At 39.2% G+C, this 16,901-nt stretch overlaps 1 protein-coding gene across 1 annotated transcript in view; it reads left to right on the top strand.

Moving 5' to 3' along the window:
- LOC149789056 (heat shock 70 kDa protein 14-like) overlaps positions 1–16,901 on the top strand; it is a 61,282-nt gene that overhangs the window by 29,137 nt on the left and 15,244 nt on the right. Inside the window, exons 7-8 of the mRNA XM_089975241.1 lie at positions 13,251–13,412; positions 16,364–16,519. Of these exons, the coding sequence (XP_089831367.1) occupies positions 13,251–13,412; positions 16,364–16,519 (318 nt within the window). The remainder of the gene's footprint in view (positions 1–13,250; positions 13,413–16,363; positions 16,520–16,901) is intronic.

The following is a 16,901-nucleotide window of genomic DNA, read 5'->3' as shown; positions in this document are numbered from 1 at the left end:
CTCAGGAATAAATTTTTCCCCCATTCGATCAGGAGTCCACTCACCGCCGCTGTATCGAAAAAAGCTGTGATAAGTAACGGCATCAACATTTCGTTGTTTTATCTCTCGCGCTAGTCTATGGGTCGGTGTAAGCACGATTATACTTGCCCGCGTTCGAAATAATTCAATTGCCCGAGTCGTCTTTCCTGACCCGCCACAGCCGCTTAAATAAACTCTTTTATATCTACAAATTGGATCAGAACACGGTGGTGCATTAGACCATTCTGATAAATTATCACCGCGTAAGTAATTATTTTCAACGGTGACATCTGCTGACGGGGAATAATCGTGTCGTATTTCATTTTTAATTCTCCATATACCCCAACTCTCGTCCGGACTAGTAAACTCGGCTAAGTTTCCCTTGTACTTTACGTCTATGTAAAATGAATCAATTGCAACTCTAACCGCGGTGTCGGGGAATCTATTTATCATCGAGAATAAATTGATAGCGGCGTAACCCAGCATAGACGCCCTCAAATGTGGATATGCCGGGCTGTCTCCATCGCTGTAGGTAACAACTGTACCCAACCTTGTTCCATTGGACAAGAAAGCTGTTTTGCAGTTCACGTATCTATTTTTTGCCACTGCGTCCTTGATTACGAAATCATATTCTGCGTCATCTATAATCAGCCGTGAGCAATATCGTTTGTAGTCGCAGTTTTTTCCACCTTGTGTGAACTTACCGATTATTCTTCTACCGAGATCTTTTGCCTCGCAGTTTCGTTGGTTGAATATCTTTTTGGACCATTCGATGATATATTCCTCGTCGGCATCAATGTGTTTTCTGGACTCGTCAATTATGCTATCTAGACGCTCTGGTTCTGGTAACCAGACTTCAGTCTGCACCCGATATGATATAATCGCGTCACTGACAATCAACGATACAAGCATGCTACAATCAATCATATACCGTAGCAACGCTATTGGCAACCACTTCTTTTCAGCCATGTGTCTACCGATCCAAATATAACAACAGCGATGAAGTCCTGCCGCGAATTCAAATGATACTATGCGACTGAATCCGGTTAAATCAAAATCAGGCAGTGGTCCATTAATAGCAACACGAGTCATTTCATGTCTGGGGTGTCCAAATCGTTTGAAATACTCAGCGGCGGATCCATACCCGAGAAAACTCACTGGATAACAGGCAACCATATCAACGGAAATCATAGCGTCGCGGTTGTATTCAGTGTTCCATAGTCCACCGTGATAATATTCCAAACAACTGGATTGTACATCCGGTAGAAATTCCTTGCGCGTTGGTCTCCACGCATTTTTCCTTGCTGCAACATGAGCCGCAACCGATGGAATCGTAAAACAATTTGTTAGCAGTTGTTCATCATGCTCTTCAAATTCCATGGCGGTTTTTTTTCATCTTGTTGTGAAACGCTTCAGTGCGATATAATTCACCGTTTGGTCTTACAAACTGATCAAAGGTATCCACATCGTTTTCAGCGCTGCGAAGTAACCACACTGATACAGGGTCGTTTTTACACAAGCAGGCAATAGCATCAAATAGTTTCCTCTCCGCGAGAAAACCATCCTCTCCCAGGAATTCCCCGGGGATATACTTTACTGTTCTATCCCGTGGAAATATTGTGACCGCGGGCGTCCACGCGTGTTCGTTATGATCAATAATTTTGATTGGGGCTCCATTTGATTTATACTTTGATTCGTATAATACTTCACCGGTTATTGTTGTAACGGTTATTGGAAATCTCAGCGACGTTTCTAATTTCGCTATGTCGCTGATGGTTGCTCCTCGCTCGCGCACTGTCTCCTCCCATTGGTTTATTTTACTACGTCGTAAATCAGTCAATTTGTTTCCTCGACACGCATTTGTAAAATGCTCTATTACTCGTTCTGCTACACAATTTATCCCCGTTGACTGTTTCATCAGCGCTAGTTTTCCGATATCAGGTTTCTTATTTAACGGGTATATTCCATAGACAACTGCTGTTTCAGGATACGCTCGTTCATAGTATGGTCTGTCAATTCCGGTTAACAGCCCTGGCTTGGAGTCGCGGCTAACAGTGACTGTTTTCTTGTCGCTGAGAACTGGTTCAAATTTATCACGTATGATCCAATTGCCTGATTCCACCCGGACAATAAATTTTACTCTGAAGAAATACTTGCTGGAGCCAAGTTGTGATATTATCGTTGCCGCGCGTTTGTCGTTCATGGTAGCATCAACAACACCATCAATTCGAAATGTTGACCAACTATGAGATGCACCATCACGCTTGAATTCATTGATACAATCGCGTATTTTATTTAACAGGGTTCTATCGTTTATTGACGCTTTTGGTGCGTCCTTGAGGGCTCTATCGAGATTGAACTTAATATTTTTCCAGGGCTTAATTGCTGCTCTCGAACTCCTCCATATAATTAAAACAAGTATTTAAATAAAAGAATATAGTATAATGAATAAATGCAAATGGTTGATGATTGGGTCGATAACCCCGTGCAATAAATCATGTAGAGGTGAATTCTGCGGGTATCATTTACAAAGCGTTCGTAATGGTTCTCTTGGCCCCCTACCGTGCTTGGTTTGCCACGTTGGTGTAAGAGGAAAATCACAATTATGTATCAATTGTGGCGGAAAGCGATACAGAGAGTTAAAACGCTATTATGACAAGCGAATAAAAAACGCCGTCATTGACCCCACCGCTGACTCAGTCATCAAAACTCCTCAGGACTACATTGCAAGGTTTATAATTAAACCAAATAATGAATTAGACAAGTAGTATTATTATACAAATGAACCAAGAATTTCAGCCGCATCCCGTGCTCGTTAATTACGAGGCATCTCGCGACGGCGTTGTTAGAAATTGTAGACTGAAGAAGCCGGTTGGTACCGTAAATAATCGCGGGTATTTGATGTTTACTGCGGGAGGAAAAAGCTATTATGTTCACAGGATTGTATTTGAAGTATTTAACGGATTAATCGAGAATGGGGTTGTGATTGATCATATTAATAATAATAAGACTGATAATTCTCTTATAAACTTGCAAGCTATCTCGCAAAGTCAGAATACCAAAAAGGCGGAACCGGTAAATACTCAAAAAAAGCAAAACCCGTAAAGTCATTTGATACAATAACGCACGAAGAAAAAACTTTTCAGTCGATGAATGAAGCCAGTAGATATTTTGATATTTGTGTGCCCGCAGTACAATTTGTTGCAGAAGGAATACAAAATTCAGCGATCTCAAAAAAGACCGGGCGCAGAATTCGATTTTCATATGTAACATCAAAGGGGAATAACTCGTGATGGTCTATCACCGAGTGACAAAGTTACCGACAGTGTGAACGCTACAATAAATTGTTTCTTCCGGAAGAAAACTGATGGAATAAATTGTCTTTACAAACAACTGTAATATTCTGTTTTATGTTTCATCGAATGTTAACACACCTCGGGATTGATACGCGGGGTTCATTTTGTAAAATAATTTTTTTTTTGATATTAGAAATAAGATGTTTTATAAGAATATGAATATCGAAGACATCAATAATATATTAACCGAGATTTTAAAATTAAAAAATCAAGGAATTGAATTATCTGATAAGCTTGATAACCAAAAAATATTGTCTGATTATGAAATTATTAACGAGCAATCAAAGAAAGGTCGATATACCCTGCCACGCGAGTATTCTTTTATAAAGCGATTACAATATACGATCAATGAAAACCTGTATGGCAATGACGTAAATGCATTTATTGGACTATTTACTGCCGTTGAGACAGTACGAAGAAAACTCGGACAGGCTTTTGAACGACGTCGAGAAATCTCTAATAAAATTAAAAACATTAGAAGGATTATAGACGAAAACTCCCTGGAGCCCCTGGGACATATCCCCGCCACACTCGGCGGGAAATTAGAAATTACGGAGCAATTGCAATAATGGTAGGCGAATCACTTACTACTCGGCTAGCCAGAGCGGCTAGTAGCGCTTAAAAAGTTCATACCGTTACGAGACAGGGTCCGAAAACAACTTCGAACGCGGCAACAACTACAAACTGATTTTGCTGTTGGAAGCGAACAGCTCTTTGCTCCGGTAACTAAAGCGACCAAAGATGTTACGGCGGCAACTGTACCCGTCCTCGGTGCGCTTGAAAAGATAGCGGCTCAGACCGAGCAAACAAAAAAGTCTTTAGAAACACTCCCTGCGAAAATAGCGGTTGCTACAACACGGAGGCCGCCACCACTCGCTATAACGGACCCACAAGAACCTTATGTTACAATAGCCGATGAAGAAGAACTAGGCGCCACCGCAAGAGAACCAGAAGAAGAAATACCGGAAGAAATAGAGAAAGAGGGGAATATACCCCGTAATGTGCTTAAAAAGAGCACAATAGACACAATTAGAAATCTCGGCTACGAAGAATTAGTCGATTTTACTGTTACAAATTTTGATAAGGGCACACGAGATGAGCATATCAATAGCGGCTACGAGAAAAATATAAGGTCGTTAAAGGACTGGACAAGAATAGTGTATTTGGCAAATAAATATAAAAATGAATTACCACCGCGTGATAATATTTATATAATGTTCCACAATAAAGTAAAAAGTGAAAGACCAAAGCACGGAAAAGGATACTCTGTTGGTAAAGACGTTACTTGTCCTGGTAGTGTTCTCAGTGATATATCACGGCTAGAAATACTAATCGGAGGAAAACGAGCCGGAAATAACTCTCCGGAAATAATCAATGAGGCCGCTGATATTTGCAGGCGGTTATTTGCCGGTGGTATCATGGACATTAATGTATATCGAACGCTCATAGACGAACTCGTGGACCACGGTCATTACAGCGATTGACCAATCACTGGTGATCAATCACTGGTGATCAATCACTAATTGGAAAACACTGGTGTTTTTTATAATAAAGATGATTATACACTACAACCATGATAAACCAGTCAGCGTCTACGTGGTAAACTCACGATTGCCCGTATACCGCGCGTGGTACGGAGACGGTCTCGGTAGCACCATTGCGGGGTTATTTACAAGAATGGCTCTAAAAGTGGCGCCGTTAGCCAAACAATTAGGAATGAAGGCTATTGATGTTATTCGTGATAAGGGAATCAGCGCTATTGGAGATGTCGCCGGAAGGGCGTTTTCTGCAGCAAAGGACAAACTAATGTCGTTGGTGAGAAAAAGAAAACAGAAACCACCGGTGATGCCATCAACGACAGTGATGCCTGCAAATGTCAGTAAAGTAATAAATAACGCCGTGGAAGAAAAACTAGCGTCGTTGGTAAACAATAATCAAGATGACATCGCAAACATAATAGCGGGAAGTGGTTTAAAACCACGACAAAATTCGAAGAATTTAAAACGACGACGATGATTTAGATGCATCAGCATATTATTAAATAAAATGTTTAAACGAACAGCTGACCCGGCGTTTGATATGGACGCACCAGTGCACAAGGATGATTCTGTCCGTAATTATCAATTTTATTCCTATCATGCAGTACAACCCAACATACGATCGCGAATTGAACTTCAAGTCCATGATACCAGTAAATATTTTTTACCGTGTGAAGCGTTTATTGAAATCGAAGGAGAACTTGTAACAGAGGCCGATACTCCTGCTGTACCAGCACCGTATCCAGATGATACCAAAGTTGGCTTAGTCAATAACGGCGTAATGGCGCTATTTGAGAGCGCAAAATATCTCATTGATGGAAGAGAGATCGAGTCTATAGAACGTGATGTTGATGTTGCTACAACAATAATCGGGCTAGCAAGATATTCCGACGATTATACAAGATCAGCGGGTCCATCTATGATGTTTGCAAAGGATACTAGAAACACTGCTGGAAACTCGCAATTTGTGGTAAGACGACCAAGAAATAATGCTGATAGCGCTAACGCTGATGTTGAGAATATGATTATAAACAGCGATCCTAATTTTAACATCGGAGCTGCAACACACATATCAATGTTAACAGGGCCGCGTAGATCTTTCTCATGCGCGATTCCACTGCATCATGTATTTGGATTTTGTAGGAACGTGCGAAAAGTTATCTACGGAGCAAAGCATACCGTGGTGCTTGTGCGAAAAGGTGATGATAGAAATGCAATTTGGAGAATTCCAGCGGATCTTGCGAATCCAAATAATGACTCTGGTAAAGTCGTTTTAACTAAAATATTATTATGGATGCCAGTAATGACTCCATCCATTACTACAGAGGCACGATTGCTATCCTTTATGGAGCAAGGAGGAAAATCATTACTAAGTTGGCTAACAACAACAACAGATACTAAGCAATCAAATATCAATGGTATATTCACATGGAACCTGGCATCACAACAAGGCATTTCGGCTCCGCGTCATATATTTGTTGCGTTGCAGGATATGACGAGAGTTGATAATCAACTATCCAGCCATATGATATTTGATCGATTAGGCGTTACTGATGTCTCGCTGAGAATAAACGGCCAGCAGGAACCATCTGAGGATATACAACTTAATTACGGTCAAAACCATATTGCACGCGTGTACCATCGGTTGCTGTCATATATGAGTCGTGATCAAAACGTCGACACTGGTTTGCAAATATCACAACATGATTTCAAAGAACTATATCCGATCTATTACTTTTCGCTGGAACATCTTGATTTAACAAGACAATCCGTCGTTGATATACACTTCCGAGCTAATGTAACTCGCGGCGTTATTGCCGATTATAGAGCGGTTGCTGTCATTCTCAGCGATAAATCAATGCTGCTAGAAGGCGTTGGTGGACGAATGAGAATCGTTGATGCACCAGTGGAAAACATGTAATTGAAAACATAAACGCGTTTACAATAAAAATGTCGTATAATATTGTCGGTGTAGAGTTGACCGATGGTCAAGTCAAGAAATTACGATCAAAGTCGGCTAAACAATGTGGAACCACAATAACGTTAAAGCCGTCACAGATGGCAGGTGGTAATCATAAGATATCGTTGACGGCGCGTCAAATAAAACATTTCAATGATGCGATGAAGAATAAAAAGGGTGTTCAAATAGATTTTTCGGCCGCAGCGATTAAAAACATGGAAAAGACCGGTGGGATATTTCCGTTGTTAGCTGCGATTCCAGCGTTGATTGCCGCGGCGGCCCCAGCAGTGGTGAAGGCGGCGGCGTTAGGAGCCGTTGGTACCGCGGCGGGAATGGCATTGAAGAAGGCAACCGGGAAAGGCTATAAAAAAAAACGACCCGTAGCAGGAAAGGGTCTAAGACTACCGGGAACCCCGTATTCATGGTACTCGGGGAAGGGTCTAAGACTACCGGGAACCGTTTATTAACTCCTATGTCTAATTTTGATTTAATAGATGCCGCAAACGCGTTAGCGATAAAAAACTTCAGAGGTGTTTTTATGAGGGATCAATTACCGACAAAACCAAGGAATATTGAAACCGGTATAATTAACCTCGATAAATCCTCCGGAGCGGGGACTCATTGGGTTGCATACGCAATTGATCCGCGTGCGATCGTCTATTTTTATTCATACGGGTTAGCCCCGCCAAACGAGTTCATGCGGTATATCCGGGCGTGTTCAGCCCCGGTTTTTTATTCCACGCTGCCAACACAACAATTAATTGACCCACCGATATGCGGCCATGAGGTATTGAACGTACTCGCAGCGATTTCATCATCGCGGAAACCACCTCATGTGGTTGTAAACGAATACACTAGTGGGGTCGTAGAGGCCCGGTGGGTTAATTAAAAACACTGGTTTTTTTTACAATAATAATGATTGATATCTGGGGACGACCGGTTTCGGCGCTGAAAAAATCCACGGAAACGCTCGCCACCAATGACATAAAAAAACTAATCGAGGATGAAATCGCTGATACGTTAAATTTAACCAGTATTGACCCGGGCGAAATAGTTGTATTTCAAGACCGCCAGGGTAAACTGAAATCCAGTAATGTGTCGCTGAATGACGTTTTAATACGACAGCGTGATGCCGCCGAGAACACTATCGTGTTGTATACCGATGACGGACGACTTAAATCAGGTGAATCCATCTTGATGATAAATGGAAAAATAAGTACACTTGGCGACAATTATATATCCGTGTCGGATTCGTTAAAAAATTTGTATGATAAATTTAACGCGCAAGCAAATCAGTTCGAGGGGATACAAAAGTCTGTCACCGATATACAACTCACTACTGCTAGTTTTTTTGGAACCCCGACGGTAACCGAACCGAATCTTGTGGGGATAAAAAATAGTATTTCGGAGTTTACAACGCTGTCGGGCCAATTTTACATGTTACGAAAAAATTTTAACAGGGCTGATAACACCATTGATAAATTCTTTGGTAAAAAAAATACCAGACCGGATGAAATTACAATAACTATAAATGATATCACTGCGTATGGACAGGAAATAGAAACAATCAAAACTGATGTTGAAGCGAACAAAGCGGGGTTATACGTTCATATACAGGAAATAGGAACAGTCAAAACTAATGTTGCAGCGAACAAAAATAATATAAACGCGCATACACAGGAAATAGAAACAATCAAAACTGATGTTGAAACGATCAAAAAGAGTGTAAACGCGCATGAAGTGCTCATAAAAGCATTCAGCGTTAATGTTGCAGCGAACAAAAGGAGTGTAGACGCGCATACACAGGAAATAGGAACAATCAAAACTGATGTTACAGCGATTAAAGACAGACTACCGGAGGTGACAAAAATAAAAATCCCTCATGAAAACACCATCAACACAGTATACACGATTCATCATGGATCATTCGTTTGGACTCCTACACAGAATACAGTAAAAATCACCGTAACTGTTAAGGGTATTTATCGATTGACACTGGTTTCAATTATGCATTTTAATATATTATCGTCGAGTTCATCCGGGTTTAACAATATAATATCAACAATTATAGACAAGGACGCAACTGAACAGTTTACAATTTATGCCGCCGATAGACATTTAACCGAGGCAAACATTACATGGTATGTGGAATTTGTAACGGATCTAAGTAATTAAAAACACTAGCTCTTTTAAAATAAAAATGACCACCAAGGTAATTGAATCAGAGGTATCACCGACATCACATCAATATCGATTCAATACCGTAAAAGAATTCTCCGCGAATTTGAAAACGCTTTCCGAACAATACCGTGTAAAAATAAAAAAATACCGTCGAAAAATAACCACCATCGACGCGGTCGTGTACTCGGTGTCGGGTATAGTAGCCGGTACCGGTGTTATTTTATCCACGGTGACCATGATGGCCCCGATCGCTGTTCCAATCGCTATCTCCGCGGCGACAACAATTGCTGGAGTCGCCAACGCAATCACTAGAAAGATATCATCGTGTTCTCAGAAAAAACTCAACGAGTATACAGTAAAACATCAAATAGTATCCGACGCGTACTCGAAATTATCTGGGTTGATCTCGTTGGCGATAGATAATTCGTTTATATCCGATGTTGAATTCTCCACGATGGTCCAGTTGTATGACTCCGCGATGTCAAAAATCGAGGATTTTCACCTGGAAGCTGGAAATCACGTGGCTGAAACCACTTCAATGGGCTTAAAACATTCTCCTGAAACCACTTCAATGGGCTTAAAACATTCTCCTGAAACCACTTCAATGGGCTTAAAACATCCTCCTGAAAACAAGCAGGTTGTTAATATTCGGTGTTGAAATTAAACAATAGAAACGACGAATAATAATAATGTCGCTGAACCCCGAAGGGTTGCAATTACTTCAACGGATCGCGGAGAACACCACTCCGGTACAAACAAATATGATATCGATAACATCAACGAAGCCAGAATTCAGTGTAAACTTCCCTTCTCCGATTCCAATGCAGGAAATAGCGCTGGCAAAATTGCGAATATATCACAGTTGGCCTAATATCCGAGCGGAAGCATTTAACGGACAACAACCTAATAACTCGCTGGTTTTTGCATGGACAAATAAACCCGATGGGACCCCAGACTGGAATGAGGTTACAATACCAACTGGGTCATACCAAGTAGAACAAATCAATAAAGAATTTCAACGCAGGATAAAATCGATCACAGGAAAAGAATCAAAAATCGATATTACGGTTCATGAACCGACGTTATCGTCGACGATTGAAATAAGCACACCGGGGTATATGGTTGATATTTATAACAGTTCAATAAGAACCATACTAGGTTGGCCCGAGAATCCACCTCATGGAATCACCGCGGACTTGCACACGAATGCGCAATCGTATCATGAGATTAATCCCGGGTATCGAGATGATTTGTCTATTATAAAAAACACGTTATTACCCAGTAGATTTATATTTCAAGACAGGAATACCATGCAATGGTATTTTCCGTATAAGGAAACTCCTGAATCGTCCGCCGTGGTCACAGTTAATTTAAATGATATCACTGGTGCTTTTACCGAGATTAATCGTAATTACCGATTGCAACTAGAACAACTACGGAAAACAAAAACACGAAAACACGTTGAGGTGTTAAATCAACTTATATCAGACATGGAATATATCAATGAACGAATCGTTAAAACAATATCTGCTAACAGCGATGATAATAAACAAAAATTCCTAACCGAGTATAATATCACAGAAGCCGATTTACCCGATTTCAAGTTTCCAGGATACAACGCGCCAGAACTAAGAAAGTCTCTTAATGATTTTCTCGGTCCATCAATTATCCTCAGACACGATAACGGAGATGGTGGTAGGCATATTGCTCCATACAACGTAAATATCGCATCGGTGATAGCAATCAATCTAGTGTGTGATGTTATCGAAGGGAGTTACCAGGTAGATACCAAGCAATCAAATCAAGCTCAACAGGGGTATATCCTTTATTCATTTTCACCAACAGCCCCTCCCGGATTCTTAATCGTTGAGAGCCCGATTAATCCGGTCTATATGCGATGCCATAATCGGTTTTTAACGAGAATTAATTTCAGACTTACTGATCAGTCAAATAATCTAATTGATTTACAAGATGAAGAGTTAGTGGTTACTCTATTTGTGAGATCATTGTAAATAACTTCTTAGCAGCAGGGGGGAAAATGACATCGACGCAGTCGTCGCTGTGTTTACCGGACGCTGACGACGCTGGGATCGACGCGCAGAAAAGTGTATTAAACCAAATGACGTCACCGTCGTGTAGGATGGACCGTCGTCGTTTTTTTTTTACCGGGCGCTGACTACACCGGATCCGCTAAGTGCAGAAAGTAATAATTAAGCAAAATGACGATTGGACAAAATGTCGGATTCGCCCCCCCTGCTGCTGTGCATGAAGATTTCAGCATATGAGATACGACCTATCTCTGCAGGCCTTTTGTTCAAGCATAAGTTCAGTCCAAGGCTTAATAGAAACAGTTGGTTGGCATGCACATTCAACCTTCTCAGGTTTTTATCGCCATGATCTAGTTTCACAGAGACAGCAATTCATTCTTACAGGATCAGTGGCTGCTGCCTAGATGACCACCAGGTCAAATTGATGTCAACACAATCTACTTATAATTTCACTGGATTCAGTCAGATTTTTCTCAGTAAAAAGAGTAATTAGTTTCTTTTCTCCATAATGTTGCTTTTTGGACCATTGGTTGTGTTGTCCTCATGCTAGGAGAGTTGTTTGTCCTTCATATAAGAAATCCAGTAAATTCTTCCTTGTAATGTAGTCCTGATAAAGGTGGATGCTCATTCATTTTCTGCTATTATTGTCTATTCTTCTAACATTAGTGTGATCTGGGAATGAATTTGATGGAGGAAAGTAAAATTTCTCTGGGAATGCTTATCTGATTGTATCAGTATTAATCCCTTCAAATCTCCCTGCAAATATAACCATCCATGTTGTTTTATCACTCAGTGTAAACTGGTAAATATCTGGGTGATGGCTAGTCAGCTATTGGTAGTAAGGTAATGGCTAACAGTTTCTTCACTGTGTTTATGTGGTATGTAAACAGGAAATACACAGTTTTCATCTTTATGGTGTTCTGGATTGGAGAGGTAGCAAAAGTCTATTCCTACTGTAATCAGTAGGTATACTAGGAGAAAACATTATTTATACCAAAATTTACTTTTTTGTTAATGATACCAATACCCCATCAAACAAGGCTACAGTTACTAAAAGTATAAAAAATCATTCAGTAACTCATTCTCTAAAATCTCTTAGCAGAATTAGAACAAGTTTGAATGCAAGCATTCTTGCATTAAGAGCTTTCAAATTGATACAGATAATGCCAATCCGTCATTAAGTATGACCACTGTTACTTTAAATGACTTCTTTTCATAGAGCACTCAACAGAATTTGACCATGTTCGATGGAAAGCAACCTGGCACAAATGGCTTTCAGTTTTATATAAATGACACTGATGCAGCATTAAATATGGCTGCTATTACTAAAAATAGAAAAGAAATTAAAAAACTTTTCTGATGTCATTCAACAAAATTCAGACAAATCTGACATAAAGTTTCCTTGCATGAGTGACTGTGTTACTCCATAGTGAAAATCATAAGGTCATGTATACATTGTTACTCATCTTAAATTAAATGTAGATTGTTCTTTTAAAATTTAATACTAACTTTTTTAACCAATGTCTTTATTGAATGCTCTGCATCTTAACTGTCATCAAGAAACTTCCAGATGCAAATTATTGATTGTAGTGGACTTTTACATTGGTGGCCAGGTGCGTAACTAGATCAGGAAATAGCACATTGAGTTTTAACATCACAGTATAAGGTGGTATGAATTTGTTTATCAACATGCGTAGCTTTCATTGTGACATCACAGCATGCGACATTCAATCTGGATTGTCCTGGATTGCACATTTAGGTTGATCATGTCCAAAATTGTCCATCTACATCAGCATTGATTTTGCCCTATGTACTTCTCAAGGAGTGTAGATAATGACGTTCCAAAGGAGTATGGATATATGAGAATCCAAATAAAGTGTATAACTGCCATTTAAAGGTACATAGAATCAAATTATTAAATGTGACATTCCTTTTGAAAATTATTGGTATTGTTTTGTCTTACTATAGATGGGGACAAATCTGTCTGGGAAACACATAAGCTGTCTGGACATGTTTGTTTCTGAGTTGTTGTTTTTTTCTGAAGTAAGTGTTGCTTGTAAATGGGCTGTAATATGACTAGGCAGCTATCCTGAAAATGGTTGTAGATGTACATAAGATGATCTGAATTTCTTGTAATATATTTCCCCAGCACTGCTCTTGTATTTCGACTGGGAGGGCTGTCTAGTGATGCATCTCTTGTGCAGATCCAAAGCGGCTTGTTGCGGATTCTGGCTTCTTGCAGCACCACTGAGCTGGGAGGAGACAAATTTACTGATGTCCTCACAAAACATTTAGCTACAGAGTTCCAGAGGTCAGTGTTTGTCTTATTACGATATTGGGTACCTAATAATCTAAAATCAGTAAACAAAGCCAAGTAAATCAGATACAGAAATTCTATTATTGTGTGAGAGTTATTCCAAAATTGCAGTATGGTGGTGGTAGAAACCACAAGTCACATTTTTCTATGGTACTATCAAATAAAATTGTATGGTATTGAGCACTTTACAAAAGTGTCACCAGCTTCTGGTCATCTAATACCTTTATCTCTTCTTCAGATACATTAAGAGAATGTCCACTACTGATCATAATACATTAAGAGAATGTCCACTACTTCACAAATTCAGCCCTTCCAGGTGGCATGTTTTAGCAATAAATATGCTAATACGTCGTGTTCATATAAACATGAGTTCGATTAAATTGGTGTTTATTTAGGAAGAGGGATTGGAACCAAATCCTGTCATTCATCATTTACTAACTCTGCTAATGCTTGGTTACCATGGTGTTACAAGATACCTTGCAGACACCTTCACTGGTGTGCTTTTTCAAAAGAATAAGTGATCCTTATATGTTTTCTCATCATAGACATACTCCATTTGTTTGTTCACTGAATTTGGCTCTGTCCTCATATTGGACAAATATTTTGAAGTATTTAAGCCTTTTTCATTGTATGGTAAGTTTCATGTCCCCATCTTAATTATCTTCTATTGTGGTCAATAGTACATAAATACATATAATTACTGGATCTTTATTGTGTTTTATTTATTCATTCTTAATAATTAGATCACTTATTTTATTTCCCATTTTGTTCCATTTCATTGCATCCACTTCAATAAAAACCTTGAACAACTTTTGACCGACCTGTTTGGATGTCATTTCAACCCATACATGTGAAGACTCAACTCTGGACAGAGAACAGATGAGCAGTAGTTTCTGTCAAACATGTATCCAGAGCTAGTGAGCAGTATGTACATGCTATTGCAGTAATGAATTGACTAGCAGATGAGTACTGATACAGTACAACAACCCACTTGAACCAGACCTGAACAACCTGTCAGCTTGCATATACCTCACTATAGGCTTTAGTGATTCATCCTCTGATAACTAGTACCAGATGTCAGCTGACCTTTCACCTCATCTGCACCAACTATGGCACCATTTTAAATTTTACAGTCCTGGAACCAAGAGGTGAACATCGAGTTCTGTAACCTCCACCCACGGCTCTGTTGAGGATACACAGTGTATGACTCCTGATTTTGTGATCAGTACATAGCTGCCAACCCTCATGGTTTTGGCATGAAGTTCACAACTTTTTTAGCAATTCACAAATTCATGCCGCAAGCAAACAAATTCACAAATTCTCCAATTCTCAATTATGTTAAATCTTTCATAAAATAACCGATATTCCGTTAAGCGCTAGGCATGATATTGGCAGATGCCGAAATGGGCCAGTACTGCTGGTCGCAATATTAGTAGAACTACATTCAAATGGTACAGTTGGATCGGTAGCAAGCATTTTAGCCTATTTAAATCTATATGTATAAGAGTAGTTTTACAAATGTTTTTGAGAGAAACTTGGGCCTAACCGTAATTTTGCTCCATGCATGCATCACCAACACTGATTTGAATTACCATTTGGCATCGCATGTAAGATCTTGAAAATGGCTTGGAATATACCAAAAATTGGCCATGCATTCTTTCATTAAACATTGATATACATCATGATTTGAACACGCTAAACATTGTTCCGACAAATGTTCCCGGACTCGAAGATTGCTTCCAAATTTTCCTGTGGAAGAACCAAAAGTTCTGCAGCTCCTGTGCATTCCTCACAGCATCAGAGACAGTGTAAGAGTGTTTTTTCTAGTGAGGAAAAATAAGACAGACTTTAGGGCCTCCTTAGCTCAGAAAATTTGTCAGCAATTTTAGTCACCAAGATAAACCAGCAGGCAAGAAGTCTGAAATGTTTTGAAAACAAATTTACGATCAAGCAGTTGAGGAAGTTCAAGTCTGCCACAGTATCATGTCTTGATAAATAACCACAAGAACAAGTGAAGTTTATGAATACCATAATAAATAGAAATGCAGTTATATTTCTGCATATATGTAGTGTTTTAGTTTTATACTGTGACCTTGATATAGTGTATGTAGTATTGATGGTCAGAGTGGATGGTGTCATTGTCTTGGTATTTTTCACTAATTCATGTCCAAATTCACTAATTTTTATCCCTGTTTTCACTAAATGCGACCCTGGAAGGTTGGCAGCTATGTCAGTACTCCATGATGATATAGTACCAACTAGAGCAGTGTCCCTTTTCCTGGACATCTAGTACACATTTCAGACATTGGACAGTGATTAAAGCCAACACCTATAGATTACCATTTTCCAACATTTTGACTCACAGCCATGTTTATTATCCTGCTTTTATTCATGTCTTCTTCTATCATCCTGTGGGGCCCCCAAGTGGCTGAGTGATGTAAATCGCTCTCCGTTACGGATCACTGCCATCTCACCTCATTCTGCACCTGTTCGAGTCTCAGATTTAGCCAATGTGTGTATGTGAGAAAGCTTCTCTTGGGTTGGTGGTTCTTTCCGACGTTTTCCCGGGTTCTTCCTCCACCATTAATACTGGCCGCCATGTATAGCCTATCGTGTGCTGAAAAATGGTGTTAAACCCTACAACACCAACAACAACTTTGATCTAAGAGGAGACCACTCTCGTGTTTTCCATTTGAGAGTGTCAAGCAAAAAAGTGTTTTAGCACTTGTTTCACTGAAACAAGCTAAAAGACTGGGTAACATTTTTTAATGTTTTAATATATTATGATCAGGTAGGTATTATAGAGGAAAACATTTATGTTCCCAAAAATTGTTTTTTGATGTTATAAATGAATTATATCTTCATTTGCCCATTTGCATCAATATTCACAATACTACAGATGTATTTTATTATTATTATTATTACTATTACCATCATCATTTCAGAATAAGTCGGTGTAATATTTTAGAAAATCACAGATCCATGGCCAAGCTTCATCGTGCTGCAGAGACATGTAAATATTCCTTGTCAACTCTGGACAATTCCCAATGTTCTGTAGACTCTCTGCACGAAGGATTAGACTTCAACAGCAGTGTATCCAGGTAAAATGTACATTCAGTTAATGGGACAATTACAGCCTATTCTCATTAATTGGATTTAAGAAAAGGATTGACATTAAGCATCTTTGTATAAATCTCATTGGAAGTTTTATTAGAATTGTTTTCAAAATGTAAAATCACTGTGTACCACTCATTAATTGCCAAATTATAAACACAAAATACTTGTAAAATGATAGAACCAGCTTATATCAATTTTCTTGGCAGTTCTAATATTCAAAAGCATATATGCTTTTGATGTGCGATATTTAAATTATGTAAATTATGGTACCTATATTTGAGTAAATTTTATACCCAATTACACAAAAAACAAATAAATAATAATATTATTAGTGTTATTATTAAGGCTTGAAATATTTATTTTTAA

The sequence above is a fragment of the Sinohyriopsis cumingii genome, chromosome 11 (assembly GCF_028554795.1).
Source record: "Sinohyriopsis cumingii isolate HCF-2022 chromosome 11, ASM2855479v2, whole genome shotgun sequence".
In the NCBI taxonomy this organism is placed as follows: domain Eukaryota; kingdom Metazoa; phylum Mollusca; class Bivalvia; order Unionida; family Unionidae; genus Sinohyriopsis; species Sinohyriopsis cumingii.
This window is presented reverse-complemented; position numbering and strand designations above follow the sequence as displayed.